The sequence below is a fragment of the Mobula birostris genome, chromosome 4 (genome assembly GCF_030028105.1).
Source record: "Mobula birostris isolate sMobBir1 chromosome 4, sMobBir1.hap1, whole genome shotgun sequence".
Taxonomy (NCBI): Eukaryota; Metazoa; Chordata; class Chondrichthyes; order Myliobatiformes; family Myliobatidae; genus Mobula; species Mobula birostris.
In genome coordinates this window covers 3,138,131-3,164,786 of record NC_092373.1, presented here as the reverse complement: position 1 = coordinate 3,164,786, position 26,656 = coordinate 3,138,131, and the positions used below count along the sequence as shown (strand labels likewise).

The window sequence follows — 26,656 nt, the reverse complement described above, 5'->3', positions numbered from 1 at the left end:
ATATTCACCTCCTTCAGGGTGACTACTTCCCTGTAACTCTGATTGATTATCTCCTCACTCTCCTGTACAGGCCGAAGGTCATTCAGCTGCTGCTCCAGATCCCTAACACGGTCTTCAAGGAGCTGCAGCCGCATGCACTTCACACAGATGTAGTTTCCTGGGAGACCTGAAGTCTCCCAGGACTCCAGCATCCGGCATGATGAACACACAACGGCCATTTACTACACCAGGTACAGTAAGAGAGAGGGAAAAAAAGGGAACTTTTAACAGAAACTTACCCAGAGCTAATGCCTCTTTCAAGCGGAAGTCTCCTTTGAACGAAAGGCTGACACTGCTACTCTCACCACTGGTGTACTCCCAACAATGGCCGCCCCACTTGTCTCTTTTGTACTTTTAACCAAGTGTTGCCAACATGAGAGAAAGCTCATCGCTGTGGGCCTGCTCCTGCCACTGATTGGGCCATTGGAATGAGTCTGAACACCCATGAAACTCTCCTTTTGAACAAGTGTCGCCGTCCTGCGAGAAACCTCCTGGATGTCAACACGTCTAAAGATCTACCTCGGGCCCAACATTGATGCAGTCACAAAGAAGGCACAACATTGGCTACACCTCATTAGGACTTTGAGGAAATTTTGCATGCCACCAAAGATACTGAATTCTACAGATGTTCCATGAAGATTATTTTTCTAACTGGTTACATCACCATCTGGTATGAGGGGGCAGAAATTTGCCTCCACAGTATCAAGGGCATCTGACAAAGAAGATGCCTCAAAAAGGCATCATCCATCATTAAGGACCCCCATCACCATCTGGTATGGAGGGCCCACTGGACAGGATCAGTAAAAGCTGCAGTAAGTTGTAAACTCAGTCAGCTCCATCATGGGCACCAGCCTCCCCAGCATCGAGGACATCTTCAAGGAGCAATCCCTCAAAAAGATGGCATCCATCATTAAGGTCCCTCATCACCCAAGACGTGCCCTCTTCTCATTGCTAATATCAGGGAGGAGGTACAGGAGTCTGAAGACACACACTCAATGTTTTAGGAACAGCTTCTTCCCCTCTGCCATCACTAATTCTTTGCACTTTTTCAGTCATATAGCTGTAAATTTTATATATAGATATAATTTATAGCTTTCTAATTATATATTGCAATGTACTCCTGCTGCAAGACAGCAAATTTCATGAAATATACTAGTGATATTAAACCTGATTCTGATTCAGAATGTGAGCCTGCTGCGATGTTAAACGCAGTTCCAGAGATTGAACATGTGCTCGTTCCACAAGCATGTGCAAGCAGCTGGAAGACTGGTACGTCGTAGGCTGGGAAAGGGGTTGTTCCATTGTGTTTGCTGACCTGTGAATTTTCCTCCCTCCTTCAGGGCTGAAGGCCAGGATGGAGTATGGAGTTACGGAAGCCATGCATGGCATTTCGAGAATGTCCACCAAGGAGCTGGAGATGAAGGATGCTGAATTGGCACAGAAACTCCAGCAAGAGGAGATCAGGGTGAGAGAAAGAAATTGTCTTGTGGCTATTTATGTCCAATTACTGTGCAACTTGTCAAAGAACACTACAACACAGAAACAGGCTCTTCACATCTATTCCATGCTGAATGTTATTCTGCCCGGTCTCATAGACTGCACCCAGTCCACAGTTCTCTATACCCCTCCTATCTATGTATCAATCCAAACTTCTCTTTAAATGTTGAAATCAAACTTTCACTCACCACTTTTGCTGGCAGCTCATTCCACACTCTCATCACTCTCCGGTGAAGAAGTCCCCCCCTTATGTTCCCCTTAAATATTTCACTTTTTACTCTTAACCCATGTCCTCTAATTGTAGTCCCACCCAACCTCAGTGGAAAATGCCTGCTTACATTTACCCTAACTGTACCCTCATAATTTGGTATACCTCTGTCAAATTTCCCTCATTCTCCTACCCTCCAGGGAATAAAGTCCAAATTTATTCAACCTTTCCCTATAACTCAGTGGTTTAAGTCCCAGCAACATCCTTGTAAATTTTCTTTGCGCTCTTTCCATCTTATTGACATCTATCCTGTAGGTAAGAAATTTCAGAATGTTTCTGCCTACACGTGGAGTTACCATTAGCAAATGCGACCTGTGGGGTAGGGTGGTACTAGGAGCTCGGGACTCCACAGTGCTGTGTGAAATTTGATAGAAGTATACAAAATTATGAGGATTATAGATGGGTAACTGCAAGCGGGTTTTTTCCACTGAGGTTGGGTGAGACTAGAACTAGAGGGCCTGAAGCACTGTTGAGGATCTCTTGTACCCAAACCACCATCTCTTTGACTTACTACCATCAGGAAGGAGGTACAGACACATCAGGACTAGGTCTGTCAGACTTGGTAACAGCTTCTTTCCTCAGGCTATGAGACTAATGAATACCGTGTCACCATTGAGGTCACACATTAGGACAGTAAGCTGCACACTGCATGCATTTAGAATTATATTTTATTAACTTATTTATGGCAATATTTTGGTTTATATGCTGTGTTTTGCAGGAGCATTGTGTTCTGGAGGAACATTGTTTCGTTTGGTTATATATATGCACAGTCAGATGACAATAAACATGCATAAAATGCTAGAGGAACTCAGCAGTTCAGGCAGCATCAATAGGAAAGAGTAACCGTTTTGGGCTGAGACCCTTCTTCAGGACCTGGTGAACAAACGAGTACACAGGAAGTTCAAGTTCAAGTTTAAATTTCATTCAGCCATACACACAGATACAGCTAAACAAAACATCGTTCTTCTGAGGTCAGGGTACAAAACACTGTACATGTAGTCACACACAAGACGTATAGTTACGATAGCACATGCTGTCACAAAATAATATTAGCACAAATCCTGTGTGATGGTGGATGAGATCATAAGACGTACGAGCAGAAATAGACTATTTGGCCCATTGGGTTTGCTCCGCCATCTGTCATGGCTGATCTGTACCCTTTCATTATCCGCACATTCATGTACCTATCTAAACGCCTCTTAAAATTCTCTAATGTATCTGCCTCTACCACCACCCCAGGCAGCGCATTCCAAGCACCCGCCACTCTGTGGTGGGAAAAAACCTCCCATCTCCTTTGAAATTATCCCCTTTCTTTAGATACACTCTCTCTGGGATTGGACCTGTCAACTCTGGGGGATAAAGATATTGTCTGTCCACTCTATCTCATAATCTTATAGACCGCTATCAGATCTCTCCTCAGTCTCCACCACTCCAGAGAAAACAGCCAAAGTTTGTCCATTATAGGTTGGATCTCTATTCAATAAAGCTCAGAAGAACGTAGGGCAATATTGAAATATTTAAAATTCTGCGGTTGTTTATCAGGCTAATTGTTGAGAAGACAGCATGGCCTCTGAAGAATGTGCACCATTTCAGAAGGGAAGAATTTCTTCTCAAGAAGAAATGGGTGCGTAGTGAACAGCGAGGAAGGTAGTCATGGCTTGCAGAGGGATCTGCATCAGCTGGAAAAATGGGCTGAAAAATGGCAGATGGAATTAAATGCAGAGAAGTGTAAGGTTTTTGCTTTTCGGTAGGACCAGTCTTCCACAGTGAATGGTAGGGCACTGAGGAGTGTGGTTGGACAAAGAGATCTGGGAATACAGGTACATAGTTCGTTGAAAGTACTGTCACAGGTAGATAGGGTTTAAAAAAAGTCATAAATCAATGTATTCAGTTCATGAGATGGGATGTTATGTTAAAGTTGTATAAGATGTTGGTGAGTCCTAATTTGGAGTATTGTGTTCATTTTGGTCACCTACATACAAGAAAGATGTAAACAAGATTAAAGGAGTACAGAGAAAATTTACAAGGATGCTGTCAGGTCTGGAGGACTTGAGTTATAAGGAAAGATTGAATAGGTTAGGATGTTATTTCTTGTAACACAGAAGACTGAGAGGAGATTTAATAGAGCTATACAAAATTATGAAAGATATAGATAGTGTTAATGCAAGCAGGCTTTTTCCACTGAGGTTGGAGGGACTACAACCAGAGGTCATGGGTTAAAGGTGAAAGGTTAAAAGTTTAGGGCAACACGGGGTGGGGGGGGAAATTTCACTCAGGGTCATGAGAGTGTGGCATGAGTTGCCAGCACAAGTGGTCCATGTGAGCTCGATTTCAATGTTTAAGAGAAGTTTGGATAGGGACATGGATAGTAGGGGTATGGAGGGCTATGTTCCTGGTGCAAGTCAATGGCAGTAGGCAGTTTAAATGGTTTTGCCATTGGCTAGATGGCTGAATGACCTGCTTCAGTGCTGTACTTCTCTATGGGTTCTGAGTCTTTGGAATTACTTGCTTCAGAAAGCTGTGGAGGCTAAATCCTTGTCTATATTCCTCACCATCTGGGACATGTCCTTACATCTATTGGGTCTCAGGCCAAGCGTCGACTGTTTAATCCTCTCTGTAGATGCAGCCTGAACTGCTGACTTCCTCCAGCATTTTGTGCGTGTTGCTCTGGATTCCACACTCTGCATAATCCCTTGTGTTTATGTTTTTTTTTTGTTACATTTGAGAGAAGTGCCAATGAGAGAATTTAAACACACTCGGCTGAGCGCAGCAGTTGGGAACAGTTTGTGTAAGATATTCAGACTCTTTGCTCAGCGGGTTAGGTAGAGCAGCACACGTCAGAATGGAATGAGCATAAAACAAAAGAGCAGAATTAGGCCATTTGGCCCATCTGGTCTGCTCCACCATTCCATCCTGGCTGAGTTACTATCCCCCTCAACTCCATTCTCCTGCCTTCTCCCTATAACCTTTGCTGTCTTGACTAATCAAGAACCTATCAGCCTCCACTTTAAATATATCCAATGACCATTGGGTTACTAGACAAGGACGAGATTCCGGGATAGCATGTCTGACGAATCTCATAGAATTTTTTGAGGATGTAACTAGTAGGGTGGATAGGGGAGAACCAGTGGATGTGGTATATTTGGATTTTCAAAAGGCTTTTGACAAGGTCCCACGCAGGAGATTAGTGTGCAAACTTAAAGCACACGGTATTGGGGGTAAGGTATTGATGTGGATAGAGAATTGGTTGGCAGACAGGAAGCAAAGAGTGGGAATAAACGGGACCTTTTCAGAATGGCAGGCAGTGACTAGTGGGGTACCGCAAGGCTCAGTGCTGGGACCCCAGTTGTTTACAATATATATTAATGACTTAGATGAAGGAATTAAATGCAACATCTCCAAGTTTGCGGATGACACGAAGCTGGGCGGCAGTGTTAGCTGTGAGGAGGATGCTAAGAGGATGCAGGGTGACTTGGATAGGTTAGGTGAGTGGGCAAATTCATGGCAGATGCAATTTAATGTGGATAAATGTGAGGTTATCCACTTTGGTGGCAAAAACAGGAAAACAGATTATTATCTGAATGGTGGCTGATTAGGAAAAGGGGAGGTGCAACGAGACCTGGGTGTCATTATACACCAGTCATTGAAGGTGGGCATGCAGGTACAGCAGGCGGTGAAAAAGGCGAATGGTATGCTGGCATTCATAGCAAGAGGATTCGAGTACAGGAGCAGGGAGGTACTACTGCAGTTGTACAAGGCCTTGGTGAGGCCACACCTGGAGTATTGTGTGCAGTTTTGGTTCCCTAATCTGAAGAAAGACATCCTTGCCATAGAGGGAGTACAAAGAAGGTTCACCAGATTGATTCCTGGGATGGCAGGGCTTTCATATGATGAAAGACTAGATGAACTAGGCTTATACTCATTGGAATTTAGAAGATTGAGGGAGGATCTTATTGAAACATATAAAATCCTAAAGGGATTGGACAGGCTAGATGCAGGAAGATTGTTCCCGATGTTGGGGAAGTCCAGAACGAGGGGTCACAGTTTGAGGATAAAGGGGAAGCCTTTTAGGACCGAGATTAGGAAAAACTTCTTCACACAGAGAGTGGTGAATCTGTGGAATTCTCTGCCACAGGAAACAGTTGAGGCCAGTTCATTGGCTATATTTAAGAGGGAGTTAGATATGGCTAAAGGGATCAAGGTATGGAGGGAAGGCTGGTACAGGGTTCTGAGTTGGATGATCAGCCATGATCATACTGAATGGCGGTGCAGGCTCGAAGGGCCGAATGACCTACTCCTGCACCTAATTTCTATGTTTCTATGTTGCCTTCAAGATGCCAGAGTCCAAGACATCTTGGATCAAATCCAAAGCATTTCCAAGAAGGAGGGTGAGCAGCCAAAGATCCTGATCCGTACAGGTACCAATGGTATAGCTAGGAAGGGTGACAAGATCCAACAAAGTGAGTTCAGAGAGTTAGGTGCTAAGTGAAAGGGCAGGACCTCCAGAGTTGTGATCTCAAGATTGCTACCTGTGCCACGTGCTAGTAATGCCAGAAATAGGAAGATCATACACTTGAACACTTGGCTGAGGAGATGATGTAGGAGAGAGGGCATCAGATTTTTGGATGATTGGTCTCTCTTCCAGGGAAAATGGGACCTGGACAGAAGAGATGGTTTGCACCTGACCTAAAGGGGACAAGGTAGCAGCTTCGAATTCTGTTTTTATTACTAGTTAAAAGTGTGTGCAATTCCTTTTAGTGTTTCCATCAAGGAAAGTGTGCCTCATGTGAAACATGTAACATAGGATTAGAGTTAGGCCATTTGGCCCATTGAGTCTGCTCCACCTTACATTGTAGATGATTTATTATCCCTCTCAACCCCATTCTCCTGCCTTCTTCCCATGACTTTTGATGCTCTGACTAATCCTGATACATCAATGCTGTAATTGTTAAGAAATTTATGAAATGACACATTGGGTTCCTGCAACTTTGTCAACTCTCACATAGAAGGTGGTGGGTGTCTGGAATGCCCTGCCAAGGGGTAAATGCAGATACAATAATGACATTTAAGAAACTCTTAGATAGGCATATGGACAATGGAAAATGGAGGTCTGTGTAGGAGAGAAGGATTACATTGATCTTGGAGTTGGTTAAAGGGTTGGCAGAGGATCTTGGGCTGAAGGGCCTGTACTGTTCTGTTCTTACACAAAGAAACAGGAAGCTTCACACTCCATTGTCTGCAACGTTGTCATAGAACCTTCCGTGTGCCCTTCAAAGAATGCACACACCAAGCCCTGGTATGTGTCTCCTGAATACAGTGAAATGTTACTGAGACACTGCAGCCATCTGCAGGTGGAAGTAGATCAGCTGGTTAAGTGGTTCTAAGTATAAAGTAAGTTTATTATCAATGTGCAGACTTGTAATCATTTACAACTCTGAGATTCATTTTCTTGTGGGCATTCACAGTAAATACAAAAACACAAGCGAATCAATGGAAGACTGCACCCAACAGAACAGACAAACAACCAGTGTGCAAAAAAAATGCAAACTGTGCAAATAGAAACACAGTAATAATAGACACCCTCCATTGCTTGGGGTCAACCGTGGATATTGCGTCCCAACTGTCTATGCAAGGTAGTACTCAAGCCAGGACAGTACAATATGGAGAGCAAGCTGTTACCCATACAGCAGGCTCCCCCCTCTCAAGGCAACTGATGAATCCAAAGGATTGGCAGAGACTGATACAGTTTGGCACAGTGGCATCGCAGGAGTTCCCAGTCAGTTGAACTCAATGTAGGACTGCCTGAGGGACTCCAGCTCCAGATTGTTCCTCAGGGGTTTACACCCAAAGCCCTCCGCATGAGTGAGTATAGCCGCAAGGCAGCAGAGGTTTGAGATCGGAGTTTTTCTTCTCCTAGATGAGCTGCCAATCATGGCCAAGGAACCCCATCTGCCCAAAGCGACTGGCTTTAAGGCATCAGTAACCCACCTTTGCCCCTTCTTCTGTCAATAGAAATTGTTTCACCGGGCTCAGTAGCTAAGCCACATGTGAAGGCCAGGAGCTGGACTTGGTTGTCAGAGACTACTTGAGATGGATGTCATTGGGAACATTTAATAGGTAGTGGGAGCTTATTCCCCACTACTACATCTGGCTCTGATAACCTGAAGGAGCCATGAATAATAATTAAATAAACAATAAATATCAAGAAAATGAGATGAAGAGTCTTTGAAAGTGAGTTCATAGGTTGTGAGAATGTTGGGATGAGTGAAGTTATCCCCTCTGGTTCAAGAGCCTGATGGTTGAGGGGTAATAACTGTTCCTGAACCTGGTGGTACATATGGGTCCTGTACCTTCTTCCCAATGGTAGCAGTGAGAAGAGTGCATGGCCTGGATGGTGGGGGTGTCTGATGGATGCTGCTTTCCTGTGACAGTGCTCTGAGTAGATTTGTGCTCAGTGGTGGGGCGGGCTTTACCCATCAGGGACTGAGCCATATCCACTACGTTTTGTAGGCTTTTCCATGCAAGTGCATTTTTGTTTCCATAGCAGGCCGTGATACAACAGCAACAACCTTGCACTGACTATCAGTACGACCAAGGAATTGATTATGGACTTCAGGGAGGGGAAGATGAGGGAACACATACATCTGTGTGTGTTCCCTTGTCTTCTCCCTCCTGAAGTCCACAGTCAATCCCTCACTGAGGGATCTGCAGGGGAACGGATGAGCAGTTTCAAGTTCCTGTGAGTTAACATCTCTGAAGACCTATCCTGGGCCCAATATATTGATGCAATCTTAAAAAAAGGCACGACAGTAGCTATATGTTATAAGGAGTTTGAGGAGACTTGGTATATCACCAAAGACTCTCTCAAATTTATACAGATATACCATAGAGAGCATTCTAACTGGCTGCATCTTCATGGTGTAGGGCGAGGGGGTGGGACGGGGGACATTGAACAGGATCAGAGAAAGCTGCAAAATGTTGTAAACTCGGCCAGTTCTATCATGGGCATCAGCCTCGCCAGCATCAAGGACATTTTCAAAAGAAGATACCATCATTAAAGACCCCCATCACTACAGGACATGCCCTCTTCTCATCGCTACCATCAGAGTGGAGGTACAGGAGCCTGAAGAGAGACACTCAGGGTTCAGGAACAGCTTCTTCCCCTCTGCTATCAGATTTCTGAGTGGACAATGAACCCTTGTACAATACCTCATTATTTTTATTCAATTTGATTTTTTTTAAATGCTTATTGTAATTTATAATTTTGTATTATTATGTATTGCACGGTACTGCTGGCACAAAGCAACATATTTCATGAAGTATGCTAGTGATATTAAACCTGACTCCTGGCCCAGCAGCATTCTGGAAGATTTATGCTCAATTCCCAACCTTTGCCTCCGGATCGTGAGTTTCTCTGCCTCTAGAGCTGGGGTTCCCAACCTGGGATCCATAGACTTCCTCAGTTAACAGTAGGAATGCATAGCATAAAAAAAATTGTTGGGAACCCCTGTACTTGTGGACCAATACTTACCTCTCAGGATTAAAGATTGTTTAATGTCATTTCCAGTAAACAAGGGTAAAGGAGAACAAAATAATTGTTACTCATGATCCAGTGCAGCACAAAAAACGCAGTAAATATAAATACTTAAGAGAGCTTAACATAGGTTGATTGTATGTCCATAAAGTGATGCTTGGCACAGGAGTGTCAGTACATAAGGTGACCAACAGGAAATGATTAAGTAGTGTTGGTTGCGGGTGTGAAGGGGTGAGTTAGTGGGTAGGGGTGTTGATCAGTCTTGCTGCTTGGGGAAAGGAACTGTTTTTGAGTCTGATGGTCCTTGTGTGGATGCTGCATAGCCTCCTCCCTGATAGAAGCGCGATAAATCGTCCATGAACAGAGTGGGTGGGATCCTTCATGATGTTAGTGGCCCTTTTCCAGCACCTTTCTGTATATAATGTCTTTGATGGCGGGTAGGCTGGTGCCAGTGATGCGTCAGGCAGTTTTGACAACCCGTTGTCGAACCTTCCTGTCCACCGCAAGCAACCAAGAGAACAGATTGATTAATCAAACGGAGCGCAGAAATAACTTGCAAGGATGTTGCCAGGACTAGAGAGCCGAGTTATTGGGAGAGGTTGGCCAGGCCAGGACTTCATTTCTTGGAATGTAGAAAAATGAAGGACAACCTTTTAAACAACCTTTAAAACTAACAAAGGCATGGATAACATAGACAGTGACACTTTCCCCTGGGTAGGGAGAAGATCTGATGGGCCAAATGGCCTAATGCTGCTACTGTGTCTTAAGATCCTATATGTATTGGAGGTTTTTTTATTATTATGTGTTTCTCTGTACCGCTGCTGCAAAAGAGCAAATTTCACAACATACACCAGTGTTATTAAACCTGATTTTGACTCTGACCTGTAAAACAATGGGCATTGCGTAGGATGACAACTGTTCATTGTTTTCTCTTCCCTGATCCAGGCTACCCAGAGTTCTGAGAGAGCAGCTCAGTTGGCGCAAGATGAGGTAAGACTACTTTTCAGCGATTATGTTAGTCAGATAGTTCTGGGTCATGAAGAGCATTGTTCCATTTAATATTCCAGGGAGGATTGTTCCCCAGGTCATCTCTCTGCATCGGGTTTCCTTCGTTCCATGAAGTAATTAATTCGCCCTCAGTCTTGTGGCCAAATCTAATTGCTTTATGTAAATGTCAGGAGATTGCTCGTTTACTCATGGAAGAGGAGAAGAAGCAAGTCCTCAGGAAGTCTAAGGAGAGAGATTTTTCACGAAAGACAGAGGAAGAGCAGAGGAAGGGGTCATCAGACTGGAGGAAACATGACATGGAGAGGAAGGTAAGGCTGGCTTCTGGGTTACACACACAGAATGCTGGAGGAGTTCAGCAGGCCAGGCAGCACCTATGGAAAAGAATATACAGTAGGCATTTCAAGTCGAGACCTTCATCAAGCCTGGTGCATCTGTAGCTTTTCTCATCTTTTTGCTTCTGGGCTTTTGTTTGGACTTGTCAGGGGAAGCATCAGGTTAATTAACTCAGCTAGTTAACTGGTAACTATCATACAGTTTCAAGATTCAAAATTGTTTAATGCAAGTGGATTGGGAAAATCAGGTCGGTGTTGGATTGCCAGAGAGGGAATTTGTTGAATGCCTACAAGATGACTTTTTAGAGCAGCTTGTGCTTGAGCCTACTCGGGGGCAAGCTGACTCGTGTAATAACCCAGGTTTTGTTAGCTTAATGTAAAGAAACCCTTAGGAAGCAGTGATCATAATATAATTGAATTCATACTGAAATTTAAGATGGAGAAGAATAACTCACATGTTTCAGTATTATAATGGAATAAAGAGAGTTACAGAGACATGAGAGAGGAGCTTGCTCAGGTGGATTGGAGGAGGATACTAGCAGGAATGACAGCAGAACAGAGATGGCTGAAGTTTTTGGGAGTAGCTTGCAAGTTGCAAGATAGATATGTCCCACAGAAGTAGTAGTTCTCAAATGGTGGGGCTAGGCAATCGTGGCTGACAGAGGAAGTTAAGGACTGCATAAAAGTCAAGGAAAGGGCATATAAGGTAGCAAAAATGAGTGGGAAGTTGGATGATCAGGAAGCTTTTAAAATCCAACAAAAGGCAACTAAAAAGCTATAAGGAAGGAAAAGATGAAATATGAGGGTAAATAGCCGATAATATAAAGCAGGATACTAAAAGTTTTTTTCAGTTATACAAAGAAGAAAAGGGAGGTGGGAGTTGACATTGGGCTAGTGGAAAGTGATGCTGGTGAGGTAGTAATGAGGGGCAAAGAAATGGCAGATGAACTTAATAAGTACTTTGCTTCAGTCTTTAGGGTGGAAGACACTAGCTGCATGCCAGAAGTCTGTGAGTGTCAGGGAGCAGGAGTGAGTGCCATTGCTATTACAAAGGAAAAAGTGCTAGGCAAACTCAAAGGTCTTAAGGTGGATAAGTCACCTGGACCAGATGGACAACATCCCAGAGTCCTGAGAGAGGTTGCTGATGAGATAACGGATGCATTGGTCATGATCTTTCAAGGATCACTTGATTCTGGCATAGTCCCAGAGGACTGGAAGATTGCAAATGTCATCCCACTCTTCAAAAAGCAAGGAAGGTAAAAAAAAAAAAGGAAGCTATAGACCAGTTAACCTAACCTCAGTGGCTGGGAAAGTGTTAGGGTGTATTATTAAGGATGACCTTTCAGGGTACTTGGAGACTAATGATTGATTAAGTTAAAGTCAGCATGGTTTCTGTCAAGGGAAATCTTTCCTGACAAATCTGTTAGAATTCTTTGAGGAAGTAATAAGCAGGGTGGACAAAGGAGAGGCATGGATATCATGTACTTGGATTTTCAGAAGGCACTTGATAAGGTGCCTCACATGAAGCTGCTTAACAAGATAAAATCCTATGGTGTTACAGGAAAGATACTGGTGTGGATAGAGGAATGACTGATAGGCAGGAGGCAGCGAGTGGAAATAAAGGAGACCTTTTCTGGTTGGTTGCCAGTGACTAGTGGTGTTACTCAGGGGTCAGTACTGGGACAGCTACATTTCACATTACTTGTCAGTGATTTAGATAGTGGAATTGATGGCTCATCTGGGAGAGAGGCACATGATGTCTCCAACGCTGTGCAGGCCTTACCCTAACTGTGTGCTGTTGGTGGAGAGTTGTGTCTGGATCCTGTCCCTGTGCTGTCGTTTCGCTGCCTTGATGACTTTGCGCAGATGGTAGCTGTATTTCTTGAGCTCCTGCTGATCACTGGCAATGTAAGTGCTGTGTCGTGTGGTAAGTGCTGCTCGCACAGAACTGTTGATCTATGGATTCTGGTTTGGATAGACCCTGATGGATTTCTGGGGGACAACATCCTCAATGCACTTTCCAGATGAAGTTCGTGATCCCTTCCATGAACTCATCGCGAAAGACCTTCCAGTTGACGTCATCAAAGCAGTACTGTAGCATGGACACTGGTCGGACCAACAGTGGATGGTTTTAACAATGGCCATCCCTTGTTCAGCTTCTGCCTGTACCTCAGCAGCAGCAAGATCGAGGAGTCATCCAACTTCCCAAATGGCAGACGGAGGAGTGTTTTGTGGGTGTTGCCAAAAGGAGAGTAGCAGTGGTTGAGTTTGCTATCTCCCTGTATGCTCACCTGGATGTGTTGAGAGACTTTAGACAGTGATGCTCTATTAAAGTCACCGGCGACAATGAAGACAGCCTCTGGGTGTGCCACCTCCAGCGCGTTGATAGTCTTGTACAGTTCCTTGAGAGCTATGTCAGTATCAGCCTGCAGCGGAATATACACAGCTGTGAACTCCCTAGGCAGCCAAAAAGGTCTACTCAGTAGCACCAGGTATTCCAGGTCTGGGGAACAAAAGGATTTAAGTGCATGCACATTCTAGGGGTCGCGCCAAGCATTGTTGACCATGAAGCATACCACTCCTCCTCTACTCTTCCCAGAGAGGTTTTTCGACCTGTCCGCCTGGAACAGGGAGATCCCAGAGGGCTGGATGGCATGATCCGGTATCTCCTCCATCAGCCAGGTCTCCACGAAGCACAGAACGTTACATTCCTTTGTTTCCTACTGATAGGAGATTCTGGCTCTCTGTTTGCACAGCTTATCGTCCAGGGACAAAACATTAACCATGTGTATGCTGGAGAGCGGCAGCCAATTAGCACGCCGTCTCAACCTCACCAGGCGCTGGCCCTTCGCCCTCGCCTGCGGCGCCACTTCCGAGGCCGCTGTGGTGTGATAAATGAGCCTCCCATGGATTGCGTAACCAGCGGTTCCTGGAAACGGTGGCACGTTGTGCGTTAGTGCCTTCTTCCCGATGTTCAGAAGAGTCAGTAATCATATCTGACGTGACTATCAGATTCCTGAACAAGAAATGCGAGGGAAATTAGCATTACACTATAAAATTGGTACAGAGCTCGCAACACAACTGCAGTATGTGGCGCCATCTTGTTGAATCTGATTAGAGGGTGAAGGAGTTGATCAGCTTTACTGCTTGGGGAAAGTAACTGTTTTTGAGTCTGGTTGTCCTGATGTGGATGCTACATAGCCTTCTCCCTGATGGGAGTGGGACAAGCAGTCCATGAGCAGGATTGGTGGGATCTTTCATGATGTTAATGGTTTTTTCCTGGCACCCTTCTGTGTCCATGTCCAAAGTTATACTTTGTATTCAGAACAAGCAAGTTATCAGAGGGCTATATACCTTCAGCAGAATGGATTTGAAAGGTAAGCCTGACCTTGGTATGAATTACCACAGATCATAAACAGCCGATTTAAAGTTTGTGACGTGAAGCTGGTCAGGCTGTATCCTATCCAGTCTTTCCTTGGCATTTGCTGTGATTGGAAAAAGATCCATGGACTGACGTAGAAATCATTTTATGAGCAAGACACACAAAATTTTATAGGAACTCAACAGGTCAGGCAGCATGTATGGAAATGAATAAACAATTGACGTTTCAGGCCAAGACCCTTCATCAGGACTGGAAAGGTAAGGGATAAGAGCCAGAATAAGAAGGTGGAGGGAGCGGAAGGAGTACAAGCTAGCAGGTGAAGGGTGAGGTGATAGCCTCAGCATGGGGGACATCCATTTAGAATGAAGATGGGGAGCAATTTCTTTAGCCAGAGAGTGGTGAATCTGTGGAATTCATTGCCACAAGTCACTGTGGAGGCCAAGTCATTGAATATATTTAAGTGGAGATTGATAGATTCTTGATTAGTCAGTGTGTCAAAGGTTAAGAGGAAAAGGTAGAAGAATGGGGTTTAGAGGATAATAAATTAGCCATCGCTCTTCACTGAAGCCTGGAACATATGGACAGCATAGATGCATACATCAGGATACTCTTTATGACTACAGCTTGGCATTCAATACCATCATCCCCTCAAAACTCATCAGTAAGCTTTAAGTCCTTGGCCTCAATATTTTTTTGTGTAATTAAATCTTCAGTTTCCTCACTTGCAGACCCCAGTCAGTTCAGATTGACAACATCCTCTCCACAATCACCATCAACACAGGTACACTACAAAGTTGTGTGCTTAGCCCCCTGCTCTATTCACTTTACACCTCGACCTGAGTGACTAAGCACAGCTCCAATGATGTATTTAAGTTTGCTGACGACACCACTATCGTTGCCCGAATCAAAGGTGGTGACAAACTAGCATATAGGAAGCCGAATAAAAATCTGGTTGACTGGTGCCACAACAACAACCTCTCACTCAATGTCAGCAAGACCAAGGAGCTAATTGTTGACTTCAAGAGGAGAAAACCAGAGATCCATTAGCAAGTCCTTATCAGGGGATCAGAGGTGGAGAGTGTCAGCAATTTTAAATTCCTTGGTGTTGTTATTTTCGAGGACCTGTGCTGGGCCCAGCAGGCAAGTGCAATTTCCTTAGGAGCTTGTGAAGGTTGGACCCGACACCTAAAGCTTTGACAAACTTTTACAGATATGTGGTGGAGAGTATATTGAGTGGTTGCATCACGGCCTGGTATAGCAACACCAATGCTCTTGAATGGAAAATCCTACAAAAAAAGTAGTGGATATGTCGCAGTCCATTAAGGGTAAAAAAACTCCCCTCCGTCGAGCATATATCTGAATCAGGTTTATTATCACCAGCTTGCGTCGTGAAATTTGTTAACTTAGCAGCAGCAATTCAATGCAATACATAGTATAAAAGAAAGAAAAAATATATAATAATAATAAAATAAATAAGTACATCAATTACAGTACACATATATTTAATAGATTAAAAAATTGTGCAAAAACAAATAATATGTATTCAAAAAGTGAGGTAGTGTTCAGGGGTTCAACGTCCATTTAGGAATCGGATGGCAGAGGGGAAGAAGCTGTTCCTGAATCGCTGAGTGTGTGCCTCCTACCTGTTGGGTAACAGTGAGAAAAGGGCATGCCCTGGGTGCTGGAGGTCCTTAATAATGGACGCTGCCTTTCTGAGACACCATTCCATGAAGATGTCCTGGGTACTTTGTAGGCTGGTACCCAAGATGGAGCTGACTAGATTTACAACCCTCTGCAGCTTCTTTTGGTCCTGTGCAGTAGCCCCTCCATACCAGACCGTGATGCAGCCTGTCAGAATGCTGTCCACGGTGCATCTATAGAAGTTTTTGAGTGTATTTCTTGACATACCAAATCTCTTCAGATTTCTAATGAAGTATAGTCGTTGTCTTGCCTTCTTTATAGCTGCATCAATATGTTGGGACCAGGTTAGATCCTCAGAGATCTTGACACCTAGGAACTTGGAACTGCTCACTCTCTCCACTTCTGATCCCTCTATGAGGATTGGTATGTGTTCCTTTGTCTTACCCTTCCTGAAGTCCACAATTAGCTCTTTCATCTTACTGACGTTGAATGCAAGGTTGTTGCTGTGACACCACTCCACTAGTTGGCATATCTCACTCCTGTATGCCCTCTTGTCTCCATCTGAGATTCTACCAACAGTGGTTGTATCATTGGCAAATTTATAGATGGTATTTGAGCTATGCCTAGCCACACAGTCATGTGTATATAGAGAGTAGAACAGTGGGCTAAGCACACACCCCTGAGGTGCACCAGTGTTGATTGTCAGTGAGGAGGAGATGTTATCTCCAATCCCCACAGATTGAGCATTGAGGATCCAATTGCAGAGGGAGCTACAGAGGCCCAGGTTCTATAACTCCTCAATCAGGATTGTGGGATTGATGGTATTAAATGCTGAGCTATAGTCGATGAACAGCATCCTGACATAGGTGTTTGTGTTGTCCAGGTGGTCTGAGGCCATGTGAAGAGCCATTGAGAATGCATCTGCAGCTGATCTATTGTGGCAATAGGCAGACTGCAATGGATCCATGTCCTTGCTGAGGCAGGAGCTCAATCTAGTCATGACCAACCTCTCAAAGCATTTAATCACTGTAGATGTGAGTGCTACTGGGCAATAGTCTTTAAGGCAGCCCACATTATTCTTCTTAGGCTCTGGTGTAATTGTTGCCTTTTTGAAGCAAGTGGGAACTTCTGCCCATAGTTGGTTGGCACAGGTTTTCAGAGCCATACCAGGTACTTCATCGGGACCTTCTGCCTTGCGAGGGTTCACTCTCTTTAAAGACAGCATAACATCAGCTTCTGAGACAGAGATCACAGGGTCATCCGGTGCAACAGGGATCTTCACAACTGTAGTTATATTCTCCCTTTCAAAGCGTGCATAGAAGGCGTTGAGTTCATCTGCTAGTGAAGCATCGTTGGCAGGATACTTGGTAGTGTGGAGGAGCAGAGGGAGCTGGGGGTACATGTCCACAGATCCCTGAAAGTTTTGAAAGGCCGAATGGTCTACTTCTGCACCTATTGTCTATTGCCTCACAGGTAGATAGGGTAGTTAAGAAAGCTTATGGAGTGTTAGCTTTCATAAGTTGAGGGATAGATTTTAAGAGTCATGGGGTATTGCTGCAGCTCTATAAAACTCTGGTTAGGCCACACTTGGAGTACTGTGTCCAGTTCTGGTCGCCTCACTATAGGACATATGTGGAAGCATCGGAAAGGGTACAGAGGAGATTTACCAGGATGCTGCCTGGTTTAGAGAGTATGCATTATGATCAGAGATTAAGGGAGCTAGGGCTTTACTCTTTGGAGAGAAGGAGGATGAGAGGAGACATGATAGAGCTATACAAGATATTAAGAGGAATAGATAGAGTGGACAGCCAGTGCCTCTTCCCCAGGGCACCACTGCTTAATACAAGAGGACATGGCTTTAAGGTAGGGGGTGGGAAGTTCAAGGGGGATATTAGAGGAAGGTTTTTTATTCAGAGAGTGGTTGGTGCGTGGAATGCACTGCCTGAGTCAGTGGTGGAGGCAGGTACACTAGTGAAGTTTAAGAGACTACTAGACAGGTATATGGAAGAATTTAAGGTGGGGGTTTATATGGGAGGCAGGGTTTGAGGGTCGACACAACATTGTGGGCCGAACCAAAAGTACTGTGCTGTACTATTCTATGTCCTATTGGGTTTCGCTTTTAGGAAGTGATATCTTGGAAACCCTGCCAGAATTGTCGTACATTCAATGTCCCCTCGAACCTCATTCAAAATTGTCTCTTTGCCCTTGAAATAGCCCTCCGCAAATCATACGGTACCTGGTTTTCTGGTGCAGACCTGGGTCGCCAGACTTGAATGCCACAGATCTAGCGTTCAGCAGATGACGTACCTCCTGGTTCGTCCATGACTTTTGGTTTGGGAATGTACAGTAAGTCTTCGTAGGCACACACTCATCCACTTTTAATGAAGTCGGTAACAACTGCAGCATACTCATCCAGATTCAAAGATGAATCCCTGAATACCCATCTGCAGGAAAGCAGCATCCAGCATCAAGTGATCCCAACAACGCAGGACATGCTCTCTTTTTGCTGCTGTTATCAGGAAGGTGGTACAGGAGCCTCAGGGCCCCCACTACCAGGTTCAAGAACAGTTATTACCCCTCAGTGATCAGGCTTTTGAACCAGAGGGGATAACTTCACTCAATTTCACTCACCCCAACACTGAACTGTTCCCACAAATTGTGGACACGAGGAAATCTGCAGATGCTGGAATTTCAAGTAACACAGTTGCTGTTACTTTCACTTTCAAAATCCCGCTTTCAGATCTCTTACTAGCTTTTCTTTCAGTTAGTCCTGACGAAGGGTCTCGGCCTGAAACATGGGCTGTACCTCTTCCTAGAGATGCTGCCTGGCCTGCTGCGTTCACCAGCAACTGTTATGTGTGTTGTCACAAATTGTGGACTCACATTCAAGGGTTCTTCATCTCATGATCTCGATATTTACTGCTTGCTTGCTTGTTTGTTTATTTATTTACTCATTCCGTATTTTTGTATTTGCACAATTTGTTGTCTTTAGCACATTGGTTGTTTGTCTGACCTGTTGGGTGTGGTCTTCCATTGATTCTATTGTGCTTCTTGTCTCTACTGTGTATGCCCACAAGAAAAAGAATCTCAGGGTTATATGGGACGTATACTGTACGTACTTTGATAATAAATTTACTTTCAACTTTTGAGGCATATCAATACAATACACAAAACGCTGGAACAACTCAGCAGGTCAGGCAGTATCTATAGAAGTTAATAAACAGCTGACATTTCAGGCCCATTCCCTTCATTAGGACATTAGGACAGGAAGGAGGAAGATGCCAGAATAAGCTGGTGGAGGGAGGGGAAATGATTACTGTACCCTATTAAATTCTCAGGGACATTGTAATTCTCCAGCATAGCGGGCAATGGGAACTCTGTTCACTGAGTTCACTTGGTTCGTCCAAGACAGATCAATGGACTTCAGGGTATTAAGGAACCAAGGGGTACCAGCATAAAGCACAGTGGGCAATCAGAGATTGAAGAGACGTGGCATGTCAACAAATACACCCAAAAACTTCTATAGTTGTACTGTGGAGAGCCTTCTGACAGGCTGCATCACTGTCTGGTATGGAGTGGCTACTGTACAGGACCTAAAGAAGTTGCAGAGGGTTGTAAATCTAGTCAGCTCTATCTTGGGTAAGAGGCTACAAAGTACCCAGGACATCTTTAGGGAGCGGTGTCTCAGAAAGACGGCGTCCATTATTAAGGACCTCCAGCACCCAGGGCATGCCCTTTTAGATTAGATTAGGTTCAACTTTATTGTTATTGTGCTGAGTACATATACAAAGCCAATGAAATGCAGTTAGCATCTGACCAGAAATGCAAAGAATAGTGTTATTTACAAAATAACTGCGAATAAAAAGTAAGTGCTACAGCACACAAATATAGAAGTACTGAGACAGTACAATATGGGTGCAATACTGCTTAGCGCTGTGATGTGAGGTTCAGCAGGGTCACAACCTCAAGGAAGAAGCTCTTCCTGTGCCTGTTGGTGCGGTAGCGGAGGCTCCTGTAGCGCCTACCAGATGGGAGGAGAGTAAAGAGTCCATGGTTAGGGTGAGGTGCATCCCTGATAATGCTTTTCGCCCTGTCCAGGCAGCGTTTATGGTAGATGTTCTCAATGGTGGGCAATTGGGTGCCAATAATCCGCTGGGCAGTTTTCACCACACGCTGGAGTGCTTTGCGGTCCGATACGGGACAATTGCCATACCACACTGAGATGCAGTTGCTGATTATGCTCTCAATGGTACAGTGGTAAAAGTCCATCATATCCTGGGACAGAGGTGAGCTTTCTTGACGCTCTGCAGAAAATAAAGGTGCTGTTGTGCCTTTCTGATCAGGATGGAGTAGTTCCGAGACCAGGTGAGATCCTCGGAAATGTGGACACCAAGGAATATGAAGCTTGATACACACTCCACTACAGCTCTGTTGATGTAGATGGGGACGTGTGGGGACGTGTAGAGTGTGGCTCCCAGCATGCCTGAAGTCCACCATGATCTCCTTGGTCTCCTGGGTGTTAAGAGCCAGGTTGTTATCTGCACACCACGTGACCAGGTGCCGGACCTCATCCCTGTAGGCCGTCTCGTCATCCCCCCTATCAAGTAGGAGGTGCAGAAGCCTGAAGGCACGCACTCAGCGATTCAGGAACGGCTTCTTCCCCTCTGCTATCAGATTCCTAAATGGACGTTGAATCTTTGGACACTACTTCACTTTTTTTTAATATACAGTGTTTCTGTTTTTGCATGTTTTTAAAAATCTATTCAATATACATAATTGATTTACTTATTATTTTTATTTTTTTTCTCTCTCTGCTGGATTATGTATTGCATTGAACTGCTGCTGCTAAGTTAACAAATTTCACGTCACATGCCGATGATAATAAACCTGATTCTCATTGTGATCACAGGGATTGATTGTGATGAATGGTGGTGTGACCTCAAATTTGCCTATTCCAGTTTCTATTTCATGCATTCTTGTCTGTTGTTAAGTAGGCAGCCAACCGTTAAGATATAGTAACCTTTGATGCCCTTAGTAATTACCTATCAACCTCTGTTTTAAATATCTAATGACTGGCCTCCATAGCCATCTGTGGCAATGAATGGTTATGAGTAGAAGGCAGGAGAATGGGGCTGACGGAAAATAAATCCACCATGATAGATTGCCAGAATAGGCCCAATGGGCCGAATGGCCTAATTCTGGTCCTATATCTTATGGTTGTATAAAGCCTCAGCATTACATCCTTAGGAGGATCTGGGAGGCAAATCCTTCAACATTCACTGAAGGAGCAGGGTTGCCACCCAGCAGTGTGGGCCTGTGCTAGCTTGCCTGCTAAGTGACAGATACCATCTACAACAATCTTGAGCCATCAGTTTCATGCGTGGTTTAGGATGATTAATGTTAACAGGTTAAACTTCAATCTTGTGGTTCCTGGGTGGAGACTACTGATGAGATAATTAGCCAAATCCCACACTCTCTGTTTCTTGGTATTTGATGTAATCAGACTGTCAGTTCAATGCACATCAGACACAGTAGTTCTCACCAATGCTTCCTTGTTTTCTCCTGATTATAAAGTGTAAAGTAAGTTTATTATCAAAGTACATATATGTTACCACAATGACCCTGATTCGTTTCCTTGTAGGCATACTTATTAAATACAAGAAACACAATAGAATCAATGAAAGATCACACCCAACAGGACAAATAACCAATATGCTAAAGACAACAAACTGTGCAAATACAAAAGAAAAGGGAAAATAATAATAATAATAAACATCAAGAACATGAGCTGAAGAGTCCTTAAAATTGAATCCATAGGTGGCAGATATAGTTGAGTGTTGTGGTGAGTGAAATTGAGTGAAGTTATTCCCTCTGGTTCAAGAGCCTGAGTGTTGAGGGGTAATGACTGTTCCTGAACCTGATGGTGTGGGACTTGAGGGTCCAGTACATTGGGCGTTTGACCGTCTGTTTTTTTAATTGGCTGTATTTGGTTTCTTTGTTTTGTGGCTGCCCATAAGGAGATGAATCTCAAGGTTGTATATAGTACACATACTTTGATAATAAATATACTTTGAACATTTAAACATCGAAGCATATAGTGGAATCTGTTATTTGTGTTATAGACCAAAACAGTCCGAGGACTTGCAGGTGTCACCGTGCTTCTGGCAGCTGACAACTTACAAACCGTAACCTGTACATTTTTGGAATGTGGGGGGAAATCGGAGCACCCGGTAGAAAGCACACCGTCAAAGGAAGAATGTACAAACTCCGTACTGACAGTGGTATGAATTGAACTCTGATCACCGCAAAGTGTTGCACTAATTGCTGCACTACCGTGCTGCCCTCTACACTATCAACCTGCTACACGTACCGTGGAGAGCATTCTAACTGGTTGCATCATGCTCTGGTATGGAGGGGCCACAGCAAAGGAGCGGAAAAAAGCTGCAGAAAGTTGTAAACTCAGCCAGCTCCATCATGGGCACTGGCTCCCCAGCGTCGTGGACACCTTCAAAAGGCAACATACACAAAGTGCTGGAGGAACTCAGCAGGTCAACAACGTGTATGGAAATGTACGTTTGTATAAACAGTCGATATTTTGGGCTGAGACCCTACATCAGGAAGGGCTGTTTCTTGGCCTGAAATGTTGACTGTTTAATCATCTCCATAGAGGGTACTTGACCTGCTTAGTTCCTCCAACGTTTTCTCTGTTTTCCTCTGGATTTGCACCATCTGCAAACTTTTGCAACTTTACCTTCAAAAGGCAATGCCTTAAAAAGGCGGCATCCATCATTAAGGGCCCCTATCACCCAGGACATGCCCTCTTCTCATTGCTACCATCAGGGAGGAGATACAGGAGCATGAAGACACACACTCAATGTTTCAAGAGCAGCTTCTTCCCTTCCACCATCAGATTTCTGAATAGACAATGAATCCATGTACACTACCTCACTAGTTTTTTTTTTTGCTCTCTTTTTGCACAAATAATTTAATTTTTTATATATTCATTTGTATATCTGTATAGGACAGACAGCTTGGCAGAGGGGGTAGGGTGGCTCTGTTGGTGAGGAATGAAATTCAGTGACTTGCAAGGGGGGGGACATAGAATCAGGAGATGTAGAGTCAGTATGCATAGAACTGAGAAACTGTAAGGGCAAAAAGACTCTAATGGGAGTTATCTTCAGGTCCCCAAACAGTAGCCTGGATATAGAGTGCAAGTTAAATCAAAAGCTGAAATTGGCATGTCACAAAGGTAATACTACGGTTGTTATGGGGGATTTCAACATGCGGGTAGACTGGGAAAATCAGGTTGGTAGTGGACCCAAAGAAATGGAGTTTGTGGAGAGCCTCAGAGGTGGATTTTTAGAGCAGTTTGTATTAGAGCCTACCAGGGAGAAGGCAATTCTGGATTTAGTGTTGTGTAATGTGCAAGATTTGATAAGGGAACTTGAGGTAAAGGAAATATTAGGAGGTAGTGACCTTAATATGATAAGTTTTATTCTACAGTTTGAGAGGGAGAAGGGAAGATCGGAAGTGTCAGTATTACAGTTGAACAAAGGGGACTATGGACCCATGAGGGAGGAGCTGGCCAAAGTTGACTGGAAAGATACCCTAGCAGGGATGACAGTGGAACAACAATGGTAGGTATTTCTGGGAATAATGCAGAAGGTGCAGGATCAGGTCATTCCAAAGAGGAGGAAAGATTCTAAGGGGAGTAAGGGGCGACCGTGGATGACAAGGGAAGTTAAGGACAGTATAAAAATAAAAGAGAGGAAGTATAACACAGCAAGGATGAGCGGGAAGCCAGAGGATTGGGAGACTTTTAAAGAGCAACAGAGGATAACTAAAAAGGCAATACGAGGGGAAAAGATGAGGTACGAAGGCAAGCTAGCCAAGAATATAAAGGAGGATAATAAAAGCTTCTTTCGGTATGTGAAGAGGGAAAAAATTAGTTAAGACCAAAGCTGGGCCCTTGAAGACAGAAATGGGTGAAATTATTATGGGGAACAAGGAAATGGCAGATAAGCTGAACAGGTACTTTGTATCTGTCTTCACTAGGGAAGAAACAAACAATCTCCCGGATGTAATGGTGGCCAGAGGACCTAGGGTAACGGAGGAACTGAAGGAAATTCGCATTAGGCAGAAAATGGTGTTGGGTAAACTGATGGGACTGAAGGCTGATAAATCCCCAGGGTCTGAAGGGTACTTAAGAAGGTGGCTGTAGAAATCGTGGATGCATTGGTAATCATTTTCCAATGTTCTATAGATTCAGGATCAGTTCCTGTGGATTGGAGAGTAACTAATGTTATCCCACTTTTTAAGAAAAGAATGAGAGAGAAAACAGGCAATTGTAGACCAGTTTGACATCAGTGGTGGGGAAGATGCTGAAGTTAATTATAAAAGATGAAATAGCGGCATATTTGGATAGCAGTAGCAGGATAGGTCCGAATCAGCATGGACTTATGAAGGGGAAATCATGCTTGACTAATCTTCTGGAATTTTTTGAGTATGTAACTATGAAAATGGACATGGGAAAGCCAGTGGATGTAGTGTACCTGGACTTTCAGAAAGCTTTTGATAAGGTCCCACATAGGAGTTTAGTGGGCAAAATTAGAACACATGGTATTTGGAGGTAGGGTACTGACATGGATAGAAAATTGGTTGGCAGACCGAAAACAAAGAGTAGGGATTAACAGGCCCTTTTCAGAATGGCAGGCAGTGACTAGTGGGGTACCGCAAGGCTCGGTGCTGGGACCGCAGCTATTTACTGTATACAATAATGATTTAGATGAAGGGATTAAAAGTAACACTAGCAAATTTGCAGATGACACAAAGCTGGGTGACAGTGTGAAATGTGAGGAGGATGTTATGAGAACACAGGGTGACCTGGACAGGTTGGGTGAGTGGGCAGATGCATGGCAGATGCGGTTTAATGTGGATAATTGTGAGGTTATCCACTTTGGTGGCAAGAACAGGAAGGCAGATTACTATCTGAATGGTGTCAAGTTAGGAAAAGGGGAAGTACAACGAGATCTGGGTTTCCTTGTTCATCAGTCACTGAAAGTAAGCATACAGGTACAGCAGGCAGTGAAGAAAGCTAATGGCATGTTGGCCTTCATAATAAGGGGAGTTGAGTATAGGAGCAAAGAAGTCCTTCTGCAGTTGTACAAGGCCCTGGTGAGACTCCACCTGGAGTATTGTGTGCAGTTTTGGTCTCCAAATTTGAGGAAGGACATTCTTGCTATGGAGGGAGTACAGCATAGGTTCACTGGATTAATTCCAGGGATGGCGGGAATGTCATATGTTGAAAGATTGGAGTGACTGGGCTTGTATACACTGGAATTTAGAAGGATGAGAGGGGATCTGATTGAAACATATAAGATTATTAAGGGATTGGACACACTAGAGGCAGGAAACATGTTCCCGATGTTGGGGGAGTCCACAACCAGAGGCCACAGTTTAAGAATAAGGGGTAGACCATTTAGAACGGAGTTGAGGAAGGACTTTTTCCACACAGAGGGTTGTGGATCTGTGGAATGCTCTGCCTCAGAAGGCAGTGAAGGCCAATTCTCTGAATTCTTTCAAGATAGAGCTCTTAAAGATAGCTGAGTCAAGGGTTATGGGGAGAAGGCAGGAACAGGGTACTGATTGTGGATGATCAGCTATGATCACTGTGAATGGCGGTGCTGGCTCGAAGGGCCGAAGGGCCTGCTCCTGCACCGATTGTCTATTATAACGTTTAACTTTATTATGTATCACAATGTACTGCTGCTGCAAAACAACAAATTTTGCGACATATGCCAGAGATTTTCAAACCTGATTCTAATTTTAATTCTGATTCTGATATTTTTATCTTCTCTGTATAGTATGACGGCAGTGAGTATGTCAGAGCCAGACCACGGGATGAGCTGGAATCACTAACGGGGAAACCTGAACGACCAGCAAGGTAAAAACAAGGACAACTCATTAATAGAAGATCGAACAGTACAGCACAGGAACCGGCCCTTCAGCCCACAATGTTGTGCTGTTCCAGTTAAATTAGTAATCAAGTGACCAACTAAACTAATCTCCTCTGCGGACACTATCCATATCCTTCCTTTTTCCTCACATCCTTATGCCTATCGAAACTTCTCTTGAAAGTCTCTAATGTATCTGCCTCTATCACCATCCCAGGCAGCACATTCCAGACACCCACCACTCTCTGTGGAGGTAAATAACTTGCCCTTCACATCTCCTTTGGAATTACTCCCTCTAATCTTAAATGCACACCCTCTGGTATTAGACATTTCAACCCTGGGAAAAGGTACTGTATTTGTACTCTAACTATGCCTCTGATAATCTTATAAATCTCTATCAGATCTCTCCTCAGTGTCCGGTGCTCCAAAGACAACAACTCAAGTTTGCCTCACACCTCATTGTAGCACATGCCCTCTAATCCAGGCAGAACCATGATAAACCTCTTCTGCAACCTCTCCAAAGCCTCAACATCCTTCCTATAATGGGGTGACCAGAACTGTATATAATACTCCAGATGTGGCCAAACTAGAGTTTTATAAAGATACATTTTCTAAAAGCAGTTTTATAATCTTGTGTAATGTTCATCTTCATCTTTCCTGAATGTGAAGGCTACTCTCGGTGATGTTCAGTTCAGTTCGTGGTATTGAGTTGAGTAGTGATGGAGAGAGAGAGAGAGGGAGAGATTTGAGTCTTCAGGTGAGCTGACGCCATCAATCTTCCCGTTGTCCTCCAAAATCCTTTAGAAGTCACCGACTGTGACCACAACAAAGGGGACCGTTCTTCTGTGGAATTATCAACCCAGACGAGGGTCGGACACACGAATAACTCCCCACTGGTCACACCCTTTTCACACTGCAAGAGCCACTGATCGATCCGCCAAAACCCACCTTTTCTGTGGGCACAACAAAGCCCATCCAGTGTCCAAAACCATGTGTCTGTAG

At 44.1% G+C, this 26,656-nt stretch overlaps 1 protein-coding gene across 1 annotated transcript in view; it reads left to right on the top strand.

Annotated features, from left to right (window-relative positions):
- The window catches only part of ccdc50a (coiled-coil domain containing 50a), a 148,923-nt gene that overhangs the window by 89,872 nt on the left and 32,395 nt on the right, over positions 1 to 26,656 (top strand). The window contains exons 6-9 of the mRNA XM_072254863.1: positions 1,380 to 1,504; positions 10,284 to 10,328; positions 10,517 to 10,654; positions 25,565 to 25,644. Coding sequence (XP_072110964.1) covers positions 1,380 to 1,504; positions 10,284 to 10,328; positions 10,517 to 10,654; positions 25,565 to 25,644 — 388 coding nt within the window. The remainder of the gene's footprint in view (positions 1 to 1,379; positions 1,505 to 10,283; positions 10,329 to 10,516; positions 10,655 to 25,564; positions 25,645 to 26,656) is intronic.